The sequence below is a fragment of the Cricetulus griseus genome, chromosome 4 (genome assembly GCF_003668045.3).
Source record: "Cricetulus griseus strain 17A/GY chromosome 4, alternate assembly CriGri-PICRH-1.0, whole genome shotgun sequence".
NCBI classification, from domain to species: Eukaryota; Metazoa; Chordata; class Mammalia; order Rodentia; family Cricetidae; genus Cricetulus; species Cricetulus griseus.
Window position 1 is genome coordinate 124210862 of NC_048597.1, and position 23166 is coordinate 124234027.

At 36.2% G+C, this 23166-nt stretch overlaps 1 protein-coding gene across 1 annotated transcript in view; it reads right to left on the reverse strand.

The window, feature by feature from the left end:
* Cntn5 (contactin 5) overlaps positions 1-23166 on the reverse strand; it is a 469456-nt gene that overhangs the window by 434716 nt on the left and 11574 nt on the right. The window contains exons 3-4 of the mRNA XM_035444195.1: positions 20585-20708; positions 20095-20270 (exon numbers count right to left, since the gene is read on the reverse strand). Of these exons, the coding sequence (XP_035300086.1) occupies positions 20095-20270; positions 20585-20708 (300 nt within the window). The remainder of the gene's footprint in view (positions 1-20094; positions 20271-20584; positions 20709-23166) is intronic.

The following is a 23166-nucleotide window of genomic DNA, read 5'->3' on the forward strand; positions in this document are numbered from 1 at the left end:
CAACATGGGATGATTAAGAAAAAAAAACAAGAGTGTAAGAGGAAGTTAAGAGGACAGATAGGGAGACATACAGAAAATAGAAGGGATGGGCTTTCAGTATGAGGACATTTGTTTAGAAAGAGTAGTAGAGAAAGAGGGGGGCTTCTGGGGCAACAGCAGAGGAGAAAGGTTAGCTGGATACTGTGGTGATCTCTTGCTTGTACAAATAAAGCCTGTCTGAAGGTCAGAGAATGGAGTTTGCCACTAGAAAACCATACAGGTCTAGAGGTCTGTACAGAAAGAAAGGAAGTCGAATGTCTGGTTGGAAACAGGAAATGAGATGCATGGGTGGAGATAGGATACGAGAGGGAAGTAACAAGAACCCTTGCTCGTGTCTGCTGAGACACTAAGGAGGTAAGGTGTGGCTGTGTACTCCTCCTCCTTCTCTCTGATCTCTCAGCATTTTCCTCTATATCTGACTCTAGGTTTTTATTATTTACACCAATACAACTCCATTTTACAGGGTACTTTCTCTCCCTCTCTGAACTATCAGGCTTTTGACCAGCATCTGGCTCCTACGTCTTCAGTGGGGAAATCAAATGATTGAGATTTTTGTTAAAACAATAGTTCCCATCAGTTTCTGATGAGATCTTTCTATTGATGATTATGCTCTGTTCTGGTGCCAGAACACTCGGCATGCAGGACAAGCTGTAGGTTGAAGGTTTGTGGCTGGATTGTTATTCCAATTCCTTCACTTGAGACTTCCCTGGGCAACATAAGCTCATGGCTCACAGAATCAACTGACAAGGACTCATCAGGGCTCGAAGAGATGAGGGACTCCATAGGGGTCTCACCTAGTTGCTCCACTTATATGTTATATCTAAGTGACTTGGTATTCATAACAGTGGGAATGGGGGCTAACTCTGACTCTTTTGCCTGCTTGTGGGACCCCATTCCTCTTACTGGATTGCCTCATCCAGCCTTGATGTTATGGCATGTGCCTGATCTTATTGTAGCTCCTCTTGCCATGTTGGGTTGATGTCCATTGGAGGCCTGCCCTTGTTTGAGGGGAGACAGATGGGGTGGATTTGTAAAAGAGGGGAGGAGGGAGGAGGGGAGGGAGGGGAAATTGCATTTGGGATGCAATATATGAGAGAAGACTAACATTTTTAAAAAGTGATTGAAAACAAAACAAAACAATTTGCTGTTCTTGTAGATGACCTGGGTTAATTTCCCACCCACTTTTTACCTCAGATCTACCCATAACTCCCGATTCAGGGCATACAACATTGCCTTTTGACACATGTAGGTACTGTACTTTTGTGACATATATATATATATATATATATATATATATATATATATATATGCAGGTAAACACTCATGGATACATACTGCCCAATCCAAACATGAGGAATTAGAGTCAGGAAAATTACAAGTTCAAGGACAATCTTTGGCTAAGGGGTGAGTTAAAGTTTTGGGTTATATGAGACATTGTGTCAAAGAAACAATTGCTAAAACTCAAGTAACCAATAATATCACTTCACTGCTAATGATACATGCTGTCAAACTGGAGTATGTGAATTTGATTCACAGCTTATTAGGTGTGTGCATGAACGGGAAGGCACAAACACACACACAAACACACATACACCAGGAAATGAAATTGTATTAAAACACTAGGAAAAGTTTCCATGTGAAACAAATACAATTTTCAGACTCATATATAAATATTATGATAATATTTATTTCTGATGACACAAAATAGTCAAAATGGTTATTTTAGTTGAATTAAATAGTGAAGATAATCATTTGCATTGGAAATTTCTAGTGGAGTTGGGAGTAGAGGGGATGGAAAAGATGAGTGTCTGTGTGGGAATCAACTCCTATTCCTAAGAAAAGGGTCTCATACTTTCACAAATGAGACAAAACAGAAAACTAAATAAGGGTATTTTTGTATATTTATGTATATGGTATATGAAACTGCATGTATGTGTGTTCTCTTGTATATGGACACATATGTGTTTGCATGTCAGTTGCCATCTTTTATCATTCCCCATTGTATATATTGAGGATGTCTCACACATGGACTCAAGTAATCCAGCTAGCCATCTTGCCCCTGGCCTCTGCCTTCCAAGTATTAGGATTACAGGTTCAGGTAGGTGATAGGGATGTGAACTTGAGTTCTCATGCTGCTTGAGAAGCAAATATTTTAAACAAAAAGCTCAGTTGTTAACTTGTTACATTTGTGCAGTCAAATGTATTTGAGAACAATTAAAGATTTTCATTTTAGATTCATGCTCAGCATTCTTCCCAGTCACAGTCTGATTCAATAGGCTATCCCCAGTTGTATGAGCAAAAAACTAGTCACATAAAGTGTCCCTTTCACTGAGGAGGATGCTGCCTAATTAGGTGGGGATGCAGATGCTGATGGTACATCTACATCTCTATTTTAACCTTAACCCAAAATTGCTGTAAAATATATTGCATATTCTGTCTTTTAGGAGGATAAGTTGCTTGAAACTCTCTGGAAAAATTTTAATTGTGACATTTTTAAATAGATCCCTAAGGGGGGAGTTACCCTTTTCTAATAATCTTTACCACATGAATCTGAATTTAATACCTCAAATACAGAAGCAAACGGAAGACAGTAGGTGAGAAGCAGCCTGTCGTAGAGGAGGCCACACTCTGTTCCACCCAGATCAATAGCTCTGTATCATCAGTTTTTCCCATTTGAGCTGTCAGGGAGCTGAGACTGGAGAGTAGTTTTAATGTGTGTAGATGGAAAAAGAAAACAGGTTTAGCTGTCTTCCCATGTTGAATACTGTTCTCAGGAAGAGACTAGGAGCTTACAGGAGCAGCTGGCTACAGATGTGACAGAAACTCACTAAAGTCACTATACAGAACTGGCACTTTGGCATGTGGGTATAATCACATGTAACCTGGGCACTTGAGTGGCAGAGTCAGCAGGCTGTAAACCCAAGGCTGCTTTTGCTTACCTTTCATATTTGTAAGACCAAGAAGAAATTACATGCTGAATTCAAATTTAAGAAAGTACCAATTGTATGAAAAAATATCAAAGGATCACATTCCTTATATATCCCTTTCTTCCAATTAAGTTGCCATGTGATCATTTTCCAAAGAGCAAAAGAAACAGAGAGACTTGGTTTATTGTAATAGCACATAGACACATGATAGTCTACATAGGCAGTACTCAATAAAATGTGTTTTTCTAAATATCTGTGCATATTATTAGCATTGCTTATTCTCTCCTGCTACTCTTGAAGCCAGAGAGAAATGACATTTATCATAGCTAACATATTTATTCTTTTCTTTAGGATGGGGATTACTTGAAATAACAAGGCTTTAGAATCAAACCCAGAGAGTGGAATTCTAGATTCACATACAAATACCTGCCTGACTTTGAAGATTGAAGCATTATTATTGTACAAAATACCTGTATCATCTACCATGGTTTCTACCTGTCTAAAATATCCCTGCCATCCTCACATTTCCAGGTGTTATGTGGACCTCTGTACTTCAAGCATTATGGATCTCTACCTAGGTTCCTTAGTACCTAGGTAGAGATCCATAATGTTCAAATCAGCCATGCAGGACAGACCCCATTGAAATAGACAACTTTAAGCCAAACATGAGGAAAAATCCACATACCATTTTCCTCAGAAAATACAAATAGATTTCTTTTGAGGCAGCATTCTCTTTGAAATTATGTATGCTTACTTCCTAGCAAATTACCATGCACAGAGTAAAAATTAGTAAAGGGAAAACTTCTATTTTAAGTGGAGCAGAGGCTAAGAGTATGGAGACAGTCCACTCCTCCATAGCCACAGGAACCATCAACATACATCGTGGAGCTCAGTCATTTCCTAAAACTGTCTGTACAGTTGGAAAAGAATGGTCTATTGGTTTATTACACAGACACGCCCTTCAGAGGAAGTCCACTCAGGGACACTGCTTGGAAAACACCCAAATAGTCCTGATGATCACACAACTCTTCATTACAAATTATATCAGCAGAATATTACAGAAGGTGAAGTGCTCACCCCCACATATCCCTGGATGCTGTTAATGTGAGAAAATTACTGAAAACTTAGTGGAAAATAGTTAAGAAAAATAGTGCAACACACACAGAGAATCTCTGGTATAGGGCAAGGAGAAATAGAAGGGAAAGCTTGAATTCATATGGTTAGTGTCTTAAATCATCAAAAATTAATTAAAACAAGTGAAGCAAAAGCTGCTACAAGTGCATTTAAATCCAGATTTAATGAGTTGCAGAGAATGCAATAAGCTAAACAAATCACACATTGCTATTAATTAATGGGCTGTAAAAGATGTCCAGGTGGCTTAGGCAAATAACTTTTTTGTATTTTAGAAGGAAACTTTTGAGCACTTATAAATATATTTAACTTCAGCTAATTTTATCGAATAATCAGAACATTTTTGTTTTCTTTCATTTTAGAATACTTAAATAAAAATTCATAATATTTACCTAAATTATATTTATGAGATTATCTCAATTTATATTGGATTGTGTTCATTTTGAAATATATTAAAAATTTCAAATTGTTTTCTTGTAAATATGATCATTTGATTGGGATTATATTAAGTATAAACCCACACATATGTATAGTTTGAGGGTACTTATCATTGATTTGTTAATATATATATATATATATATATATATATGTGTGTGTGTGTGTGTGTGTGTGTGTGTGTGTGTGTGTAATTTATAAGGTCTCAATGATTAGCGACTTTTCTTAAGAACTCAAACATTCTTCTTAACCTTTTGAACATTTGTAATCTTAAGTAAAAGTATAGAAACATTTTCTTTATGAAAATTGCTATAATGGAATGTTGTATAATATACATTGTAGCATTACAAGACATCTACAGAGAGTGTGGAAACAGTAGAGTGATATTTGAAACTATTGAGTAAATAATAGTTTACAAAACAAAAAAGAAAAAGGCATTTCCAGGAAGAATTGGTATAGAAGACATGTTATGTTATATGTATCAAAAATCAAGGGAACTGATTTATCATTCTATAACTAATATTCATTAATTTAAAATATCTCAAACACTCATAATTCATTGTTGAGAACTGTATAACATGAAAGTGTATGTGACCTCCCCATAAGCACAGAATGGTATATATAAGGTATATAAGCCTTATCCATCAATGTATTTGTGCAAAATTAAATTCCAGAAGGTTTTGTGGCAAGTGTTTCCATTATGATATACAGCATAAGAAAATAAGATTCTTCTTTGGATAAATGAGTGAATTCAGAGAAGGATCTGAAGGAGACAATGGCTGTGAAATGTGAGGACAAGAGGGGAGGCTGGTGAGGATGTGTGGGATATGCATCCCAGTCGCAGAGAGAACAGTACAGAAAAGGACAAGTGCTTTTGTGGGGTCAAGAAAATCTGGGACTCTGGTAGTGTTCCCATAGCCAGGTGAAAACAGTGCTAGTGATGGCATATTGGCAGACACCAGGGGAAGAGAAGAAAGGAACCACAAACAGGTATACCAGCAACACAAATGGTGCAGGCTCTCTTTGTTGAAGATACTCAGTACCAATCAAGGAGGACACATGCATCCCTCACACAAGGGCAGGACACACAACAAATATCTTTTTTAAAAAATTGAACTGGTACAGGACTAATCCAGCCCCCTGATCATGGATGCCAATGGGGAGGCCCCTGCACTCCTGGGAGCCTCTGGAGGTGGACTGGCGTTTTGCCCTGGTGGGTGGGAGGGACTTCGAGAGCCCATCCCACTTGAAGGGATTCGCTCTGTCTCTGAACACATGGGGAGGGGCCTAGGCCCAGCACAGGAAGATTTGGTGGACTTGGTGGAGCCCTGGTTGGGGGCCCTACCCTGCCTGGGGAGTGGCGGGTGGATGGGGTGGGGGTAGGTTGGAGGTGGGGGAGAAGGAATGGGGGTGGGGGGAGGGAGAGGGAGAGGGAAAGTACATGTGAAAATATTAATAATTTAATAAAAATGCAAAAAAATTGAACTGTACTAAAAATACAGAATAGTTTCATTTTAATACTTTTTGTGCATTATTGGGCTTTCTGTGGACCAAGCAATACATGAGCATATTAGTGAATAAATCAAGGCCTGCCTACCTCACATGTACGAAGAAATAGGAGTTTGTATTTTTCTACACATTTCCATGGAGATGAGCAGCAACTGTTGGTAACACAATTTGTACATCACTTTCCTGTAAGGAAGATGAATTTGAACCTAGATTTATTGGCTTCAAGTCACATAATCAGGACACAACGATTACAGAGAGTAAAGTAAAATATTTTATGAGGAATCTAGAAACATTTTGGGGCCAGGACATAATGGTTTTTAATTTTAGAGAAAGTGATATGAGTCTCAGGGAGGAAAGGAGGGATGAGCAGAGTTGTAGGACAGGAAGAAGAGAAGTGGGAGACAGATCGAGAGTTAAATATGTATTTATAGCAATAGGGGAAAATACCAATTGCCTCAGGAATTAGAAGTCCCATCAGATAGACATGTCTTGAGAATCAAAGGGAGGAGAAAGATCATAGATTAACTATAAAAAATTAGGAAAAATAGCATATACAATGCAGATAAAATGTCTGGGAAGGTTGAGTAAGTGTGAAGGTCCTCACTTCTGTGGGAATTTGATGGAGTGGGATGGCTTTTAGCAGATTAGTCATAGTAAGAAGTTGAAGGGATTTTAAAAGTCTGTTAACATGGGTGAATGGGGCTCCTGCTTGTTCAGGCATAAAGGCATACTGAAGGAAGGTGAGGGTTAGTAAAGCCACTTAAAAGCTGATTACATATAGAGAATGAAGATGAAGAGGAGCAAGCAGAAATATCCCTGGTTTTTTAATCTGTGATCTTTTGTAAAGCTCACTAAAGCAGAAGAGTTCTTTGGAAAAATTACAATCATCCTCAGGGTGATATTTAACAAGAAAAATATTAGAGACCAGAGGTAATGATACAAATACATATATGTCCTTGAATAAACACATTTGTCTTTCATTGAGATAATACAAAGTAACTAAAATATGTATGGTTTAGTTTGCATAAAATGATACAAGACCCACTGTGGGGAGCAGGAGTAGTTTGGAGGAAGAGAGAGAAGGACAGAGAAAGAATGATTACGTACTTGGAGATGTGTGTTATATAAACAACAATATGACAGGGTGTGTGGCTGCAGATATGTAACAGTATACATAGGGGAGGAGTATTATAGAGGAAAGACTCTCAGGCATAGGATATATGAAAGCAGACTATCTGAAAATGATGAGACCCATCCAGTAGAAAGGCTAATTGATCTGGGGAGGAATTAACATAAATGACTTGAGAATCACATAGAGAGTAAGGCCAAGGTAGTTTAAGGGAATGTCTTGAGAAACGAGATTGAGCATACATTAGTGCCTGCCCCCCAAAGCCCATCTCTTTCCTCTCTCCAAAGTCACAATTTGGGGCTAACTAGAGAATTTTAGCAACTTGGAAAGGGATAAAGGGGTACTTGTTGCCTCTGTCATGTGAAATGATTAGAATTCAGAAGGTTCTAGTCTGTGTCCAATGATGAAATTGAAATCTTCCTTCCAGGAATAACTGCTTAATCTCTCAGTTTGGATATGCCAGGAGACACATTTAAAACATTATTTCACAAGGATGAGAGTGAAGCCAGAATACCCATGTGTTTTACTGATAAATAAAAGAAGCCAATTTCAAAACAATTCTTAATTAAGTATAGAGTTTGCCATGTGGCTTGTGTCTCTCTGAAGTTATTATTACACATTCCCTGTTCCAGTCATTGCCTATAGCTTAATATTATCACTTTTAAATTAATATTTATGTATATTGTTGTGCATTTTTGGTGTGTGAACATGATTATAGGTACTTACAAAGGCTAGAAGGGGGCATGAGATTACTCTGGAATTTGAGTTAACAGATAGTTGTGAGAATCATATGTGGGTTTTTGGAAACAGAACTCCAGTCCCCTAGAAGCAGCCAGTGTTTTAACCATGGAGTTATGTCCCCAGCCCCCTTACTTCCTAACTTTTGAAGAAGCACATTTCTGTTTGTTTCTCCCTTATTACTACTCGTTTACTTGTATGTTCTGTACTCTGAAGTCTACATCATTCTTCTAATGGGGTATCATCTTTATACTCAAGAACAGAGAAGTTTATTTTAATCAACATTTGCTTCATATAACTTTCTGACTTTGATAAAGTGGGCAGACAATCCCACTTGAAAATCTCTTTATTGCTTTCATCACTCCATCCTCCTTTTCCCAAACTATTTTGGCTCCTACAGGGAGCTCTTCTAACAAGAACAATTCTCTCTCTCTCTCTCTCTCTCTCTCTCTCTCTCTCTCTCTCTCTCTGTCTGTCTGTCTGTCTCTCTCTGTCTCTCTCTCTCTCATTCTTTCTATTTCAGTAGGCTCTATCTTGTTGAAAAGAAAGATTAACTGATTATCTGCTTTATCCTCTTTGGAAGACAAGCAGTTGAAGAATGCCTATTAACTCAGAAAACAAAGTTCTAATGTCAAAGAGAGACAGCCCTACATTTTAATATTTTAGGAACTAACTTGCAGTAGGATTAAAATTTTTAGTAGTACAGTTAAACATCAGGTATATGTGTGTGTGTGTGTGTGTGTGTGTGTGTGTGTGTGTGTGTGTGTGTGTGTGCCTGTGTGATCGAGTGCTGTGCATGGGTGTATGTGTGTGCATTTATGTATGTATATGTGGATTCATGTGTGTGAGTGCTATGTGCTTGTGTGTGTATGTGTGCATGTATATGAGTATATGCATCTGTGTGTGTGTGTGTGTGTGTGTGTGTGCTTGTGCATGTTTGTGTGTATGGGATTACATCCACTTCTTAAACAAGTGTTGAAATATTTCAGGAAGGGTGTTATGTGAGGAGAATTCTGAGTGCTGGTGATGAAAACACAAAAAACAAGAGGAGATTCTTGTGATTTGAGTTTCTAGAAAACATGAGATTGTTCTTGGAATGTGTTTTCATGTTTCTCCCAGGTGTAGTGGACAGGAGTGAGTTTGTATCAGATTACTCATTAATGCTTGCTGTTGTTATTCCATTAAATGTTTAAACTATCTTCCATAAGTCTCTATAGAAAAACATGTTTTTGCCACATTTGGCTTCTCCTTGAGATTGTATATAACTTGAACTCATGAGAACTGTTCTCATGTGACCTGCTTAACCTTCAGAGTGTAAACCCGCTGAGGCTCTAAATAAAATTGGCTATTGTGTGAGATTTTAGTCACCTCATTTATTGGCTCCATTTTCCAAGGTATCAGGGTCTGTAGAGAAGTGATAGACTAGCATAGACATAAATGCATATCCACAATGATCTTTCAGCAAGTATCACCATTATGGAAACTGAGCAGGGTTACATGCAAGGTCACATGTCAAATGAGGTCCTAGGAATCAAGCTTTACTTTAATGAGCTGTTTTCTCTGCACAAGAGCAGAATCCTAGTGAGTTGCTTTTCTTTCCCAAGATTCTTCCAGAACAAAAGCTATGAATTATTTTTTGTTTTTGTTGTCAAATGGTAACCAGTGTTGTAAAAAGTTTTATATGGTAAATAATCAGTCTGAACAGAGTCCTAATCTAAATAATGAGCTAGATTTTAATTCAAGTTTAGAAGAAAGACACATTCAGGAGAGTTTGATTTTAGTGCATATTATGTTAAAGTGCACACTGGCTTTTTGTGTTCTGTTTGTTCTCCACTCTGAGGAAGGCTGTAAATTTTGTAAATGAGATAGGCCTACAAAGTCTGCATAATCTATGAATGAAGAAAAGCAATTTCATTTTATAAGGTTTATGGGGACATGGTAATTTTTCTCCATGTCAGAGGCCAGGAGAAAAATAACATCCGCTATAGGCAACAATGAAGGGTATCACTTTGAAGTGTAGGAGTTTCAACAGGCCTTTGGCAAGGACATGCCATTCTAGTTCAAAAGAACCACATAAAATGTATGTATTACTGAATTTTATTTATCCTTCAGTGACTGTCATTCTGGAATGCATTTGGAAACAATGAAGGAAACTTCACATTCAAAATGCTACAGAGATACAAAGGTGATGATGGTAAACAAGGTTAGGTTGAGTGTTAATTTTTATGTTTTGTGTTTAATTGTTCACTAACACCTATCCATGTTTACAATGTCATCTTGGTTATGGGAGAGTGAAGGCAATTTGAACTAGATTATAAATTACTAGTCCTTCCAAGAAAAATCAGAACATAAAATTTATACTGCAAGTTAAGCTCACTTCCCACATAATAATTTTGAGAGGAAGAAAGCTCTTTGTGCTTTTACTAGTGCTAGCTGTTTCATTTTCTGCCTGTAATACTATTAGAGATTATAAACTTCAGGTGCCAGAATATAGCTTGACCTAAAGTAGCATTTATGGAGGATCCTAATCTCTAAGCCATTGCTTCTTCTAGTGTGAATATTTGTTATAGGCTCGATTATATTTAGTATGGAAGGCAAAACTCACATAGACCACATATCTGGTACTTTTACACTCATATGTTCCCTAAATTTAGTATAACTCGAGGCCTTAGGTGTCTGAAACACATGACTTATATTTACTTTATCCCCTTGATTAGATGCTCTTTCCATTATTTGGATACATGACAAAAAGCAACTGGAAGTAGGAAATGTTTATTGTGGCTGATGATTTGAGAGATGAAGTTCATCCTGTGTGAAAGGTGTGGAGATGAGAGAGGCTTCTGGCTCTGGGAGGCTGAGGTTCATGTCATCATTGGGTAAATAAGCAAGAAGGAAGAGAAGTGGAAGCAGAAGTGAGGTCTTTATACTTCAAGGCCATCCCATACCACATTGCATCTTCCATACGTACCCACTTCCAAAATGCCACAACCTCCTAAATCAGGAATGCCAGCTGGGAACCAATCATATGAGGATACAAGCCGTAACATCCCACCTCTGGTCCACTGGCACACAGGAATCTCAAATTGCAAATGTAGTCCCTATACTTCTAACAGCTTCAATACTGTGTATAAGCCTTAAGTTTATAACTCTTTTAAAATTTAGGCAATGTATGCAATTGTAAATCTGAAAATAAATTAAAGCCATCCAGCATACAATGACATAGAGTAAACATTCCTATTCCAAAATGGAGGAAAGGGCATAATAAGGAAACATTGGTCCAAAATATGATAGAAAGACAAAGCCTATTTTATTGGAATAAAATGTCAGAGGAAAGCTGTTGGTGTCAGTGTCCTCATGAGACATTGCATTTCCATAGTCAATGTGAATAACCCAAAGAGAATCTGTGAGGGAATATTGTAAAGTACAGATTTTAAAAATGGCCAAGTGTGCATAAGAATATCAGTGGCATTTCATAGGTCAGGTTTAATGTTATTCAAGCCAGAATGGCCACAATAGGATCTATGACATTTATTACTATAATTTTCTATTCCTAAATTCAGAAGTTATAAGATTCACCAGCATAATATTTGGATTGATTAGACTGTTGATGACATATTTAAAAATTCTCCTAACTTTGGACACAAATACTCATTTTATATTATCTAGGGAATGTATATCCAGATAGAATAAGACAGAATTCAGTTTTCTCTCCTTTCAGTTGTCAATTCCTTCTGATAAAATTTCTTAATGCTCCAAGATTTCATCATGGTTAATGACTGATAACGTTTGAATGTGACAGTAGATGCTAATAATCTCACTGTCCGCCACATAACTTAAGTAAAACTTCTCAAACACTCTCAGCATTGTCATAAATATTAACAATGTTTATATCATTAAATGTCAGTACTAAGTCTAGCATAAAACATTTTAGTTTCCACATTGGTGGAAATTATTATTTTATGACACTCTTTATGCTATTTTCAATGATAGCCCTGCTCATTTTCTACTTCCAAGTAACAAATTCAATTAATCAATTCAGTTAGGGATTCTAAAATCATTTAAAACATAGCTTCTGAAATTTATCCAAAATAAAATGTTGCCAAAATGAAGAATAAAAATAATAATATGGAATATTTTATGAAACAAAGACATAGCAATACTTATCAAATCTACCTAAAAGAGAAAGCTAAGGAACCATGTGTCTTGTGTAACTTAGTGTCCCTTTTTTTGACCTGAAAGTTTCTTTTATTATTAATATGAAATGGCAATTATTATCAGCAGGTATAAAAATACCAAAATACAAAGAAAATATTAGAAATTGTGGAAGAAATGTTTCTTCATGTCCCTGTGGTAATCAAGAGCTGGAAACCATATGTGGATTTTAATATAGAAAATAAATCAAAAGAATATAACAGGGTCTTCTGTAGCAAAAGAGAAAGAGAATTACAGACCAATATATCTCATAAATATTGATGCAAAATACTCAATGAAATGCATGTAAAAAGAATCCAAAACAACATCAAAAAGAAATCATCACATTTTGCTGGCAACTTAAAAATCCAAATAAAATGTGATCAGTAGAGAATAACTTGTTTTCTATCTATAATGTGCTAAGTGTTTACACTGGCTGCCAATCATAAACAGCAAGGTCCTACATGCCACCACATGCTCTGTGTTTATATTGTAACTCTTAGCTTACTCTTTTTAGGGGACTCTTGTCTGAAACCAAGTGAGTCTTGGACTCTTGTACCACATCTTAGGATAATTTTCCTCCCACTTGGTTGCCATGCCCATCATTGACATGATACATTTTTCTTCATTGTATTACACTTTATTTCTTTGCTTTTTAAATTTAGAAAAAACTCTTGATGGCATGTAGAAGACTGCAGATAGATCCATATCTATCACCAGGCACAAACCTAAGTCTAAATGGGTCAAAGACCCCAACATAAAGCCAGTCACACTGAACATCTGAGAAGAGAAAGATGGTGGTACCCTCAAATAAATTGATACAGGAGACTGCTTCCGGAACATACCACTAATAGCACAGACAATGAGATAATAATTGGGGCCTCATGAAACTAAAAAGCTTTTGTAAGGCAAAGAACATAGTCAACAAAACAAAAAAGCAGCCCAAAGAATGGGAAAAGACATTCAACAACCCCACATCTGACAGAGGCTGATTTCCAAAATATACAATGAGCTAAAGAAACTAACCAGGAAAACACCAAATAGTCCAATCAAAAGGGGGGGATACAGAACTAAATAGAGAATTCTCAATAGGGGAATCTAAAATGGCTGAGAAACACTTGAGAAAGTGGTCAACATCCTTAGCCATAGGGAAATGCAAATCAAAACAACTGTGAGATACCATCTTACTCCTGTCAGAATGGCTAAAATAAAAAACACCAATGACAGTTTATGCTGGAGAGGATGTGGAGAAAGGGCATCACTCCTTCACTGCTGTTGGAAATGCAAACTCATACGGCACATTTGGATATCAGTATGGAGATTCCTCAGGAAAATGTGAATCAGTCTGCCACAAAATCCAGCAATTCCACTCTTAGGCATATACCCAAAAGATGCACAGTCATACATCAAGGACATCTCTTCAACCATGTTCATAGTAGCATTATTTGTAATAGCCAGAACCTGAAGCAACCTAGATGCCCCTTAACTGAAGAATGGATAGAGAAAATGTGGTACATTTACACAATGGAGTATTACTCAGTAGGGGAAAAATGGATTCTTGAAATTCGCAGGTAGATGGATGGAACTCAAAGAAACCATCCTGAATGAGGTGACCCAGTCACAAAAAGACAAACATGGTATATACTCACTCATTTATGGATTTTAAACAAAGAGCAAAGGATTACCATCCTATCCACACCGATTACCAATCCACACCACCAGACAAGCTAGGAAACAAGGAGGACCCTAAGAGAGACATACATGGTTCACTTGAGAAGGGGAAAGGGACAAGATCTCCTGAGATAATAGGGAGTATGAGGGAGGGGATAGGGAGTTAGGAGAAAGAGAAGGGGAGAAGAGGAGGGGAGAGGAGAACATCAGAGAGCAGGAAGATTGAGTCAGGGGAAGAATATAGGAGAGCACGAAAAGTGATGCCATAATAGAGGGAAGCATTTTAGATTTAAAGAGAAATCTGGCACCACGGAAATGTCCAGAGATCTGTAAGGTTGACCACAACTAACAATCTAAGCAACAGTTGAGAGGCTACCTTAAATGTCCTTCTCTGATAATGAGATTGATGACTACCTTATATGCCATACGAGAGTCTTCATCCAGTAGCTGATGGAAGCAGAAGCAGACACCCTAAGGTAAACTCTGAGATGAACTCTGGAATACAGTTGCAGAGAGGGAGGAGTGATGAGACAATGGGTCATGACCAGGCTGGAGAAACCCACAGAAACAGCCGACCTGAACAAGGGGGAGCTCATGGACCCCAGACTGATTGCTGGGAAACCAGCATAGGACTGTTCCAGGGCCCCTGAATGTGGATGTCAGTTTGGAGGTCTAGTTAATCTTTGTGGCCTCTGGTAATACATTAGCATTTATCCCTAGTACAGGAATGGACTTTGGGAGCTCACTCCACATAGAGGGATACTCTCTCAGCCTAGACACACGTCTAGGCCTTGCTCCAAATGATATGAAGATCCCCTATAGAAGGCCCCACCTTAGTGTTCTTATGAAGTAATTTAAAACTTCATTATATTTCTACTTCTCTAGACTGGCCCATATACCAATATATGGAGACTCAGAGATTTTCCTTTTTTTCCACTGAAACAATTAAACTTCTTGTTATTTTGTGAATTTAATGCTTGTCTCTATATCTTATGGATTAAAATTTACATGGATATGTTGAAATTGGCATACCAAGGAAAATGACTTCCTTTGTTTATGCCACAGAAAGCTTTAGTGGCCTCATTTGATCTTCTTCACTGACAGCTTGTACATCTCTCCTGTAGTGAAAGATGTGATCCCATGAAAGAGCTATTTCGTTTCCTGAACTCTGAGAAGTCAATTTGCTAACTTCATACATCCATGAAGTAAGAGGCAGTAAAATAACAACACGTGGAGCCTATGATATCTGTATGTCTTGTAAAAAAAAAATGGTAGGGGCTAGATAAATTGCCCGATGGTCAGGAACACTTTCTGCTCTTGCATTCATGAATACTAGGATAGCTACTATCACATTTTAAAATATTTTATGATGTTTACTTTTGTAAGTATGGGGCATGAAGGCAAACCAGAGCATGCACCTAGATGTCAGGGTGCAACTTGCTGGAGTAAGTTCTCTCTTTCCACCTTGTGAGTCTCAGGGATTGAAATGAACTCTCAGGTTTGGTAGCAAGTTTATTTGCTCACTGAGCTTTCTGTCTGGTCCCTATTGCTCTTAAATGAAGTAATAATATCACTATCATATATATATATATATATATATATATATATATATATATATATATGAGACTTAATATCTTATACTATTTTGACATAAATTGTGGTATTTAAATCTTTCTTGTAATTATTAGGGGTGGGTTTTCATGTACCTCCTACAGAAACAATCTTCTTTCAGGACCTGTAAATGTTTTAGGTGGGTAGTAACTATTCCACTGGAAGTATTGCATTCAATCACTCACTAGTCGGTTATTCACAAAAGGTTGATGATGGGCCCACATGATAGGGGTGACTATTGAAACAAAACCTTAAAAAATGGATGACACATGAGATGTGCTCATAGTTAATGTTTTATATGCCTTGAGGCATTATCAAAATAGCTGCCATGCAATATAATAAGAAAAAATTAATATAGGGATAGAAGTGAGAGCATGCAGGTAGTGCAAGCCATCAGAGATCCATACAGAGAAACACAGAAGAATTGTATTTTATACAATTCTGGTTAGGTTTTCTAATCTTGACATACCTAGAATCAAATGAGAAGAGGAACCACCACTGAGAAAATGTTTCCATAGGATGGATTCCTTGTAGGAGATTCTCTGGCCGGTTTTCTAGTTGGGAGAGATGGGCCCAGTCCATTTTGAACAGCACCATGCCTGAGTAGGTGTTATTGAATGATGCCAAGTCAGACAATCGAGCCATGTCACTGGCAGTCATCTGTCACACTGGGACAGAGATATTGGCAATTGCCAAAACACTGAATGTAACTATTTGGGTTAATGTTATTAAATGAAACAGTTGTAGATTGGATTGGGTGTAATAGAATTCAGGATGTGAAACTCCTCCACCAGATTTGAGATTTATTTATGCTTTAGCTACTGATTTTTAACCCATGTCTAATGGCTTTTCCTTAAATCACAGTCACAACACTGTCAGTCACAGCAAAAGAATTGTCCTTTAAGAAACCAGTTAAGCTATCTTTAAAAAATGAGCAGAAATTATATTTCAGTTGTTTGCAAAGGAGTTATGTAGCCAAGAATGGAGAAGCAGGTCTGTAACCCCAGCACTGGGGAGGTGGAGGCAGGAAGAATGAAAATTCAAGGTCATTTTCAGCTGCATACCTCAAGTCAAGGCTAGCCTGAGCTATATAAGACTGTCTAACAGAACAAAACAAAACATAAAAAATACATAGTTGTTTTTGTATATGATAGATATAGTGAAAAATACCTTAATGTATTTTTAACAAAATATAATATTTATATTGAACTCATGGTAATTTCACTCCTTCATTCAGATTAATATTAAAATAAATTCATAAAGTTATTATGGGCAAAGCTTAATAAGCCAATGCAATGAGCTTGGGCTATATCATGGAGTAAATGATTATTCAAATAATTTCATCAGATGTTTAAAACTAGTAAAATATGGTTTTAATGTCTAAGGTCAATTTTATTTTAGAGGAAAAAGTTATGAAAAACACAGAGAAGTAATTTTTGAGTTTTATATGAAAATGAAAGGTTAAATTAAAGGGCTGAAACATAAAGTCTACAAGTCATAAAATCTCTCAAAAGTTAAGGAGGTTATTTTAATCAACTGCTTCAAGGAAAACTAATGGAATATTCTGGATCTAAATCATCTAAATGCCCTGAAAAGCAATATGTTCAAATTTAGATATGAACTATCAATTTACTGAGGATTGCATATAAAGATATATTCTGAAGCAAGAGACAGAGCCAGGAGATTTTATTCTTGATTCATTTTCTGTTTGACTTGCTGGCATGAATTATTTCTAAAAAGAAAAAATTACCAACATTGGAGAGATGGCAATGAGCTTTGAGTTAAGGATATTGAAAAGTGTACTGTGTCACGTTATCCATTTCAAATTCTCATCAGGATGGCAGTAAGCTAACAGAGTGACAATGTTTGATATGGTATGTTCTCACTTGTCACTGAAGAGGGATCACACACTATGTAAAGAATTACCCTCATGATGAACATTATTCTGGGAAGAAAATGTATTTTTGTCAAGAATAATCTTGATAACCAGTAACATTCACTAGTAGCAAGAACACATCAACTTTGTGTTTATTTATGAACCCTTCCCTGAACTTGAAAACGAGATCACAAATGTAATTTCTTCACTTCATTAATTTTTACTATACCCCTGTGAGCTAGATATTTATTAATGCTAAAATAAAGTATTAACATTAACTGGGTTGAAACATGTTTGCACCTATACCACTGGGGATAACTTAATGTAATAATTTTCATGAGTAGACAGCTAAAACGTGCCTGTTCAGGGTAGGTTAGAAGGAGAGAATTGCGTCTTCTGAGTCAGTCATGCAAATCCACTAGCTTCTATTCAGAATTAGAATATATATCCTAATTATATCCCTGTATATAGATATATGAGTAAACTAAATAAATTGGTTAATGGCTACCTTTACAGAATAGATTAGGCTTTATGGCAGGCTAATTAAATTTGCTGTTGATTCATGTGGGGATGTTGCTGAGATCGAAATACATGCTTCAGATGAGAAGTATTAAGAGAATTTGTCAAGAAAAACTTTCTTTTGAAGTAGAGCCTTTAATTTCTCTGCTTTGGCCACCAGAGATCCCAGGGAAGTATTTCCTTTAACCACAATGATTATGAGACTTCTTGGAAGATGCTAATCTCCTTCTGACATACAATGCATTTCACAAGGATTTGCATGTGTATCCCTTGCTTGTTAACCAGAATCCATATATCTCAAACCTAAAAAGTCACATCTTTAAGATGTTCAGAATAAATAAATGGTTTGGGACAATTGTTGTATAAACATTTTATTAGCAAGTGAATAGAAAGAAAATTTCTGAAGAATTTGAAATTGATTTACACTTGCTTAATTTTAAATACATTATATATAACTTTTTCCTCCCTCGCTTTCTTTCTTTCTTTCTTTCTTTCTTTCTTTCTTTCTTTCTTTCTTTCTTTCTTTTTCATTACTGGTATACAGAACCTATATTTGTGTCCTCACCAACTTTTGTCTTCAAAACCCAGAGACTGTGGTGATGTTGTCAGCTTTTGGTAATAGAAAGAGCTATCTTTGTGTGATCTCAGACTCAAACATTTAGCTTTCTGCATCCTAATTGTGGACAAGCCAGTAAAGAACAGTGTAATCATGACAAAGTTTTTCTAAATCCTGATGGTGCTTAAACATCTACAAGGAGAGTTAAATAGTTCTTTTCTTTGAATAACAAGAAGAAATGTAGAATGTGGTGATTTCTATACTCAATTTTCTTCTACAATTTATTTTTGCTAACTCATATAGTTGTGAAAATTAATCACAGTGCACCAGTTGATTAGGTCAGAGCATGAAGAGTATTTAGATTATAATACAGTTCCAGTCTCCAAGTAAGACTTAAAATCAAATTAGAGATAACATTAAAGAAAAGTCATGATGCATCTGTCTGAAAATGACCATTCTACTCAATGGAAGGGTGACAGGAGGGATTACATGTTTGGTTTCATAGGCTAGTTTGTTATTGTGAATAGAAATATTATTAAGATTCTATGATTTGCCACAAATGATTATATAAAATAAAAATAGTGAATTCAATCTATTTTTTTAATTCTAAATACATCTTTCTGAAATCAGCCAAAGCAATGTAAAAAATAGGATTTTGATTTTTCTAGGACCTCGTTCAGTTCTCCAAAATGGTTCTATTTCCAACCCTTTATTCTTTTTCCTCTTGTCACTTTTATAAGAGGGTGTCTGGATTTCAAGTTAATTTTAGAAATGACACAAGGAAGATGCTATGAAGCAGAATCAATTACTTACTTCATTTCTCAGAGTTTAAATTAAATTAAAATCATTTTGATAACTTATATAATGAATATATTTCTATGTATTAATTCAAGGATCCATCATCACCCTTTCAATTTTTGCTGATTGTAATCCACAATAATTTAAATTCAAATAGGATTACTTACTATCAAATAATATTAACCATTTTCACATGGTAGACTATTCTCAGTTTGGTGTAAGCTTCTTGCTCAATGACAGAATTTCACAAATTTTTAAACAATTCATGCGTCTGATTAATTGTATCTATGATATACTTTAGGTATATCTATATTAGAATATCTATAAGATTACACCTCAATTTGTAATGAGTTATATTCAGTAAAAGGCAGCACTGGGTAATCTTGTCATTGTGCAAATATCATGAGGTATAATTACACCAACCTAGGCAGCTGCAACTTTTCCAGACAGTGTACCTCTTAGAGAAGGCCAGATATATATATATATATATATATATATATATATATATATATATATATATGTTCCCATGACCAAAGCACAGTGACATTTAATCAAAATCTGCATGGGAGCTACAGTTGCCATCTGAAACACCACTGTTCCATAGTATTCCTTTGGTTTCTAATACATGCAGAACTTCTAAATGTGATCCTGTGTGCTTTGAAAGCCTGTCGGAAATAGTATAAGAAGAAGCCAAACAGGTTAAGGACACAGTCTAAAGCCATGTATATACATGAACCAGTTTTTAATGCTCAAGAATTTTATTTCATTTGTCATTGATTTTATTGGGAAGCTATCAAGTATTCCAGGGAACTTGAAGATACCTCTTGGAAGAAATTTGTTGTTTTTTCTAGTTTTAATTTAGAATATGGTATAACACTATTTTAAAATTCAATCATATGCTTTACAACTGAATGTTTAAACTTGTACCTATACACTATAGCCAAAATAATCTTACTTTACTCACAGGCAAACTGAAGTGTAGCTTCTCGACTGAGAATACTTCCAAAAGTGTTGGTGGCTAAACACTGGTAAAGCCCAGAGTCCCTGACTTCATTTGGATTGCTTATGATGAAGGTCCCATCTATCAAACTGTAGCGATAGTCACTTTCCAGATCGATTTCTGTTCCATTCCGGAGCCATCTTAAAAAATATCAGAAGACAAATACATTAAATTATGTGAGACAGACATCATGATACTTCTTGGGAGTACACACACACACACACACACACACACACACACAGAGAGAGAGAGAGAGAGAGAGAGAGAGAGAGAGAGAGAGAGAGAGAGAGAGAGAGAGAGAGAGAGAGAGAGAGATTGAGAGAGAGAGATCAGGGTTTCACTATGTAGCCCTGGTTGAACTTGAACGCAGAGATTCCTTTCCTGAGGAAAGCCTCTTCCTTTCTTGAGGAATTTTTTTAAAGCTAAAGAAAATCAAGACATAATTAAATTTTACCTGTAAGTAGGAGTAGGATTGCCACGAACTTCACAATTCAGGGCTACATTTTTTTCATCAGAATCAGTTGGAAAAATAACGTCATCAGGTTCTTGCATGAATACCGGCCCATAATCCACACTTTCTGCAAAAACAAAAAGATATATAGTTTAAAATTATTTAGTGCACAAGGTGAATTCACCGCTACTCTAATTTATTCAAAACTCTTGACCCTCCTATTATTTAGCAATCAAATTTGTAAAATAACTTATAGAGTACTAAAATAATTTTTATTATCTAAATTTATCTTCATGTATGATCACAGATGAGAACATCACAAATATATATATCTATATTTCACTTTAATCTCTCAAAGCAACAAAGAAAATAATTTAAAAATTTTAAAATTCCCCATTTTATGAAATTCATAGAATGTTAAACCTATGAACAAGGGAAGGTTCAGGATTTATATTGTGCCAAAAGAGCTCTAGATATGAAATTGTTCATTTTCATGCATTCTTTGATTTATATTGCTATTTTTAAAATATAATATTCACTTACTGTTGGAAATTTTGAAAGAATTAATGTGTTTTTATCAAATATATCTCCTACTCCCTTCCTTTCAACTTCTCCTATATACCCCATCATTTTCCTTCTCCAAACTTCTGTTCTTTTAATCTAGTAACGCCAAGTAGTACAACCAGTGTGTGTATGGATATGGGGCCAGGACATGTTACTTGGCAAACTACCAGTGGTGGCATCCTGAATTACCAAGGCTAGCCTTGAATTCATTATCTCCCCCACTGAGCCTCCCCAGGACTTGGATCATAGATATATGCCAACATGCAAAGTTCAACCTGTGTATAATACCCTCATTCATGGTGGGGTAACTCTTAAGTCTCAAGTGTAAGGAAAAATTATAGAATGCAAATAACACATTATTATCAGAATCAATACACATCTCCCAAAGTAGACACATGTATAAATTAAGTTCTGAAAGATTTTTATATTATATGTTTAAAAGAATCGATAAACATAGGATATAAGATCAGCCAAGGGACAAAAGCCATCATGTCCTGGGATTCTGTAATATAGGCCTTTATCTTCACTATTACTCCTTCCCTCCCTCCCTCTCTCTCTCCCTCCTTCTATCCCTTCCTCCCTCCTCTTAAGCATTAACATTTATGAAATATTTTGTGTTCATTATCTAAATCTCTGATGTCAGCATTGTGTTTACTTCCAACTGAAAAGTGAACACTCTGAAGTCCTCAGAGAAGTCTTTACTACACCAGTCACATGGTGAGTGGGCTCTTACTAGTTCTATAAAGACTGAAAATTAAATTCTTCAAACTAACAACATAGAGCAGGAGGAATAAAATCTTGGCAGGCTCCATCAAATCAGAGGAGTGTGCTCATTTGTTACATGCTGTGGTGGCCATATATAGAGTAAAGAATGACTTTTGTGAAATATCATCAGTTTCCAGAACATCTGAGTCCTTTTCAATTCCTCATTATTCCATGTGTTGCCATGAGGCCATTACCAACCCAAACAACAGAAAAAAAAAAAATCCTAGGAAATCAAAACTAGGAGAGGAAATTACATAGAATGCTAAGTTATGAAATGCCTAAATTTATCCCTTTTTGGCATTGTGACATTTTTTTATTTTAAAAATACTTTATTATTGTAAGGAATTTTAACCATAATTAACAAAGTGATAATAGGTACCTTACAATGTTAGGGCTCATAATCATTGAATTACCAGATTTACACCTTAGGGGTCAGACTTCCCCTGAGAGAGTTGCCTCAAATTAGATGTGATCTGCTTGTTGTGGTATCAATTACAATCACTTCATTATAGAACCTACCTCAGTGTCCATCAGCAGGTGGGTGGGTAGTTGAAGTGGCCCACAAATACATGATGGGTATTAAAGTTTGCCACAAATATTCAATGTGTACTTAAAGTGTGCTATAAATACACAATTGACAATTAAAATGTGCCACAAATACACAATGGGCTTTTATTTTGCCACAAAGACAAATGAAATCATGACATTTTCAGAAAATTTCATGGAAATAAATGTAATTATGTTAAGCTAAATAAGCCTAACTCAGAAAGACAAATAGGACTTCTTTTATGGATGACCTTAGATATTCTCTGTCTTCCTCTCTCTTGCCTCCCCTCAGTGCACATCATTTACTAAAGGAGACAATGATAGGGGATGTACTTCTGTATGCTGTAAATATATGTGTCTCTTATTGGTTGATGAATAAATGCTGATTATCCAGTAGCCAGGCAGAAAATATAGGCAGGGCTACCAGACTAGGAGAATTCCTGGAAGTGGAAGGCATAGAGGAGCAGCACAAAAGGGTAGCTGCTGAGGAAGCAAGAGGGCCAGGTATTACCAGTAAGCCAAGACACAATGGAGATAGAAATGGGTTAATAATTAAGAGAGAGCAAGCAAATAAGAAGTCTGAGCCACTGCCCAAGCAGTTTATAATTAATATAAGCCTCTGAGTGTTTATTTTGGACTAAGGGACTGTGGGGCCAGGTGAGACAGAAACTCTATCTACAGAGGATACTTTGAGTAGAGCATACCAGGAA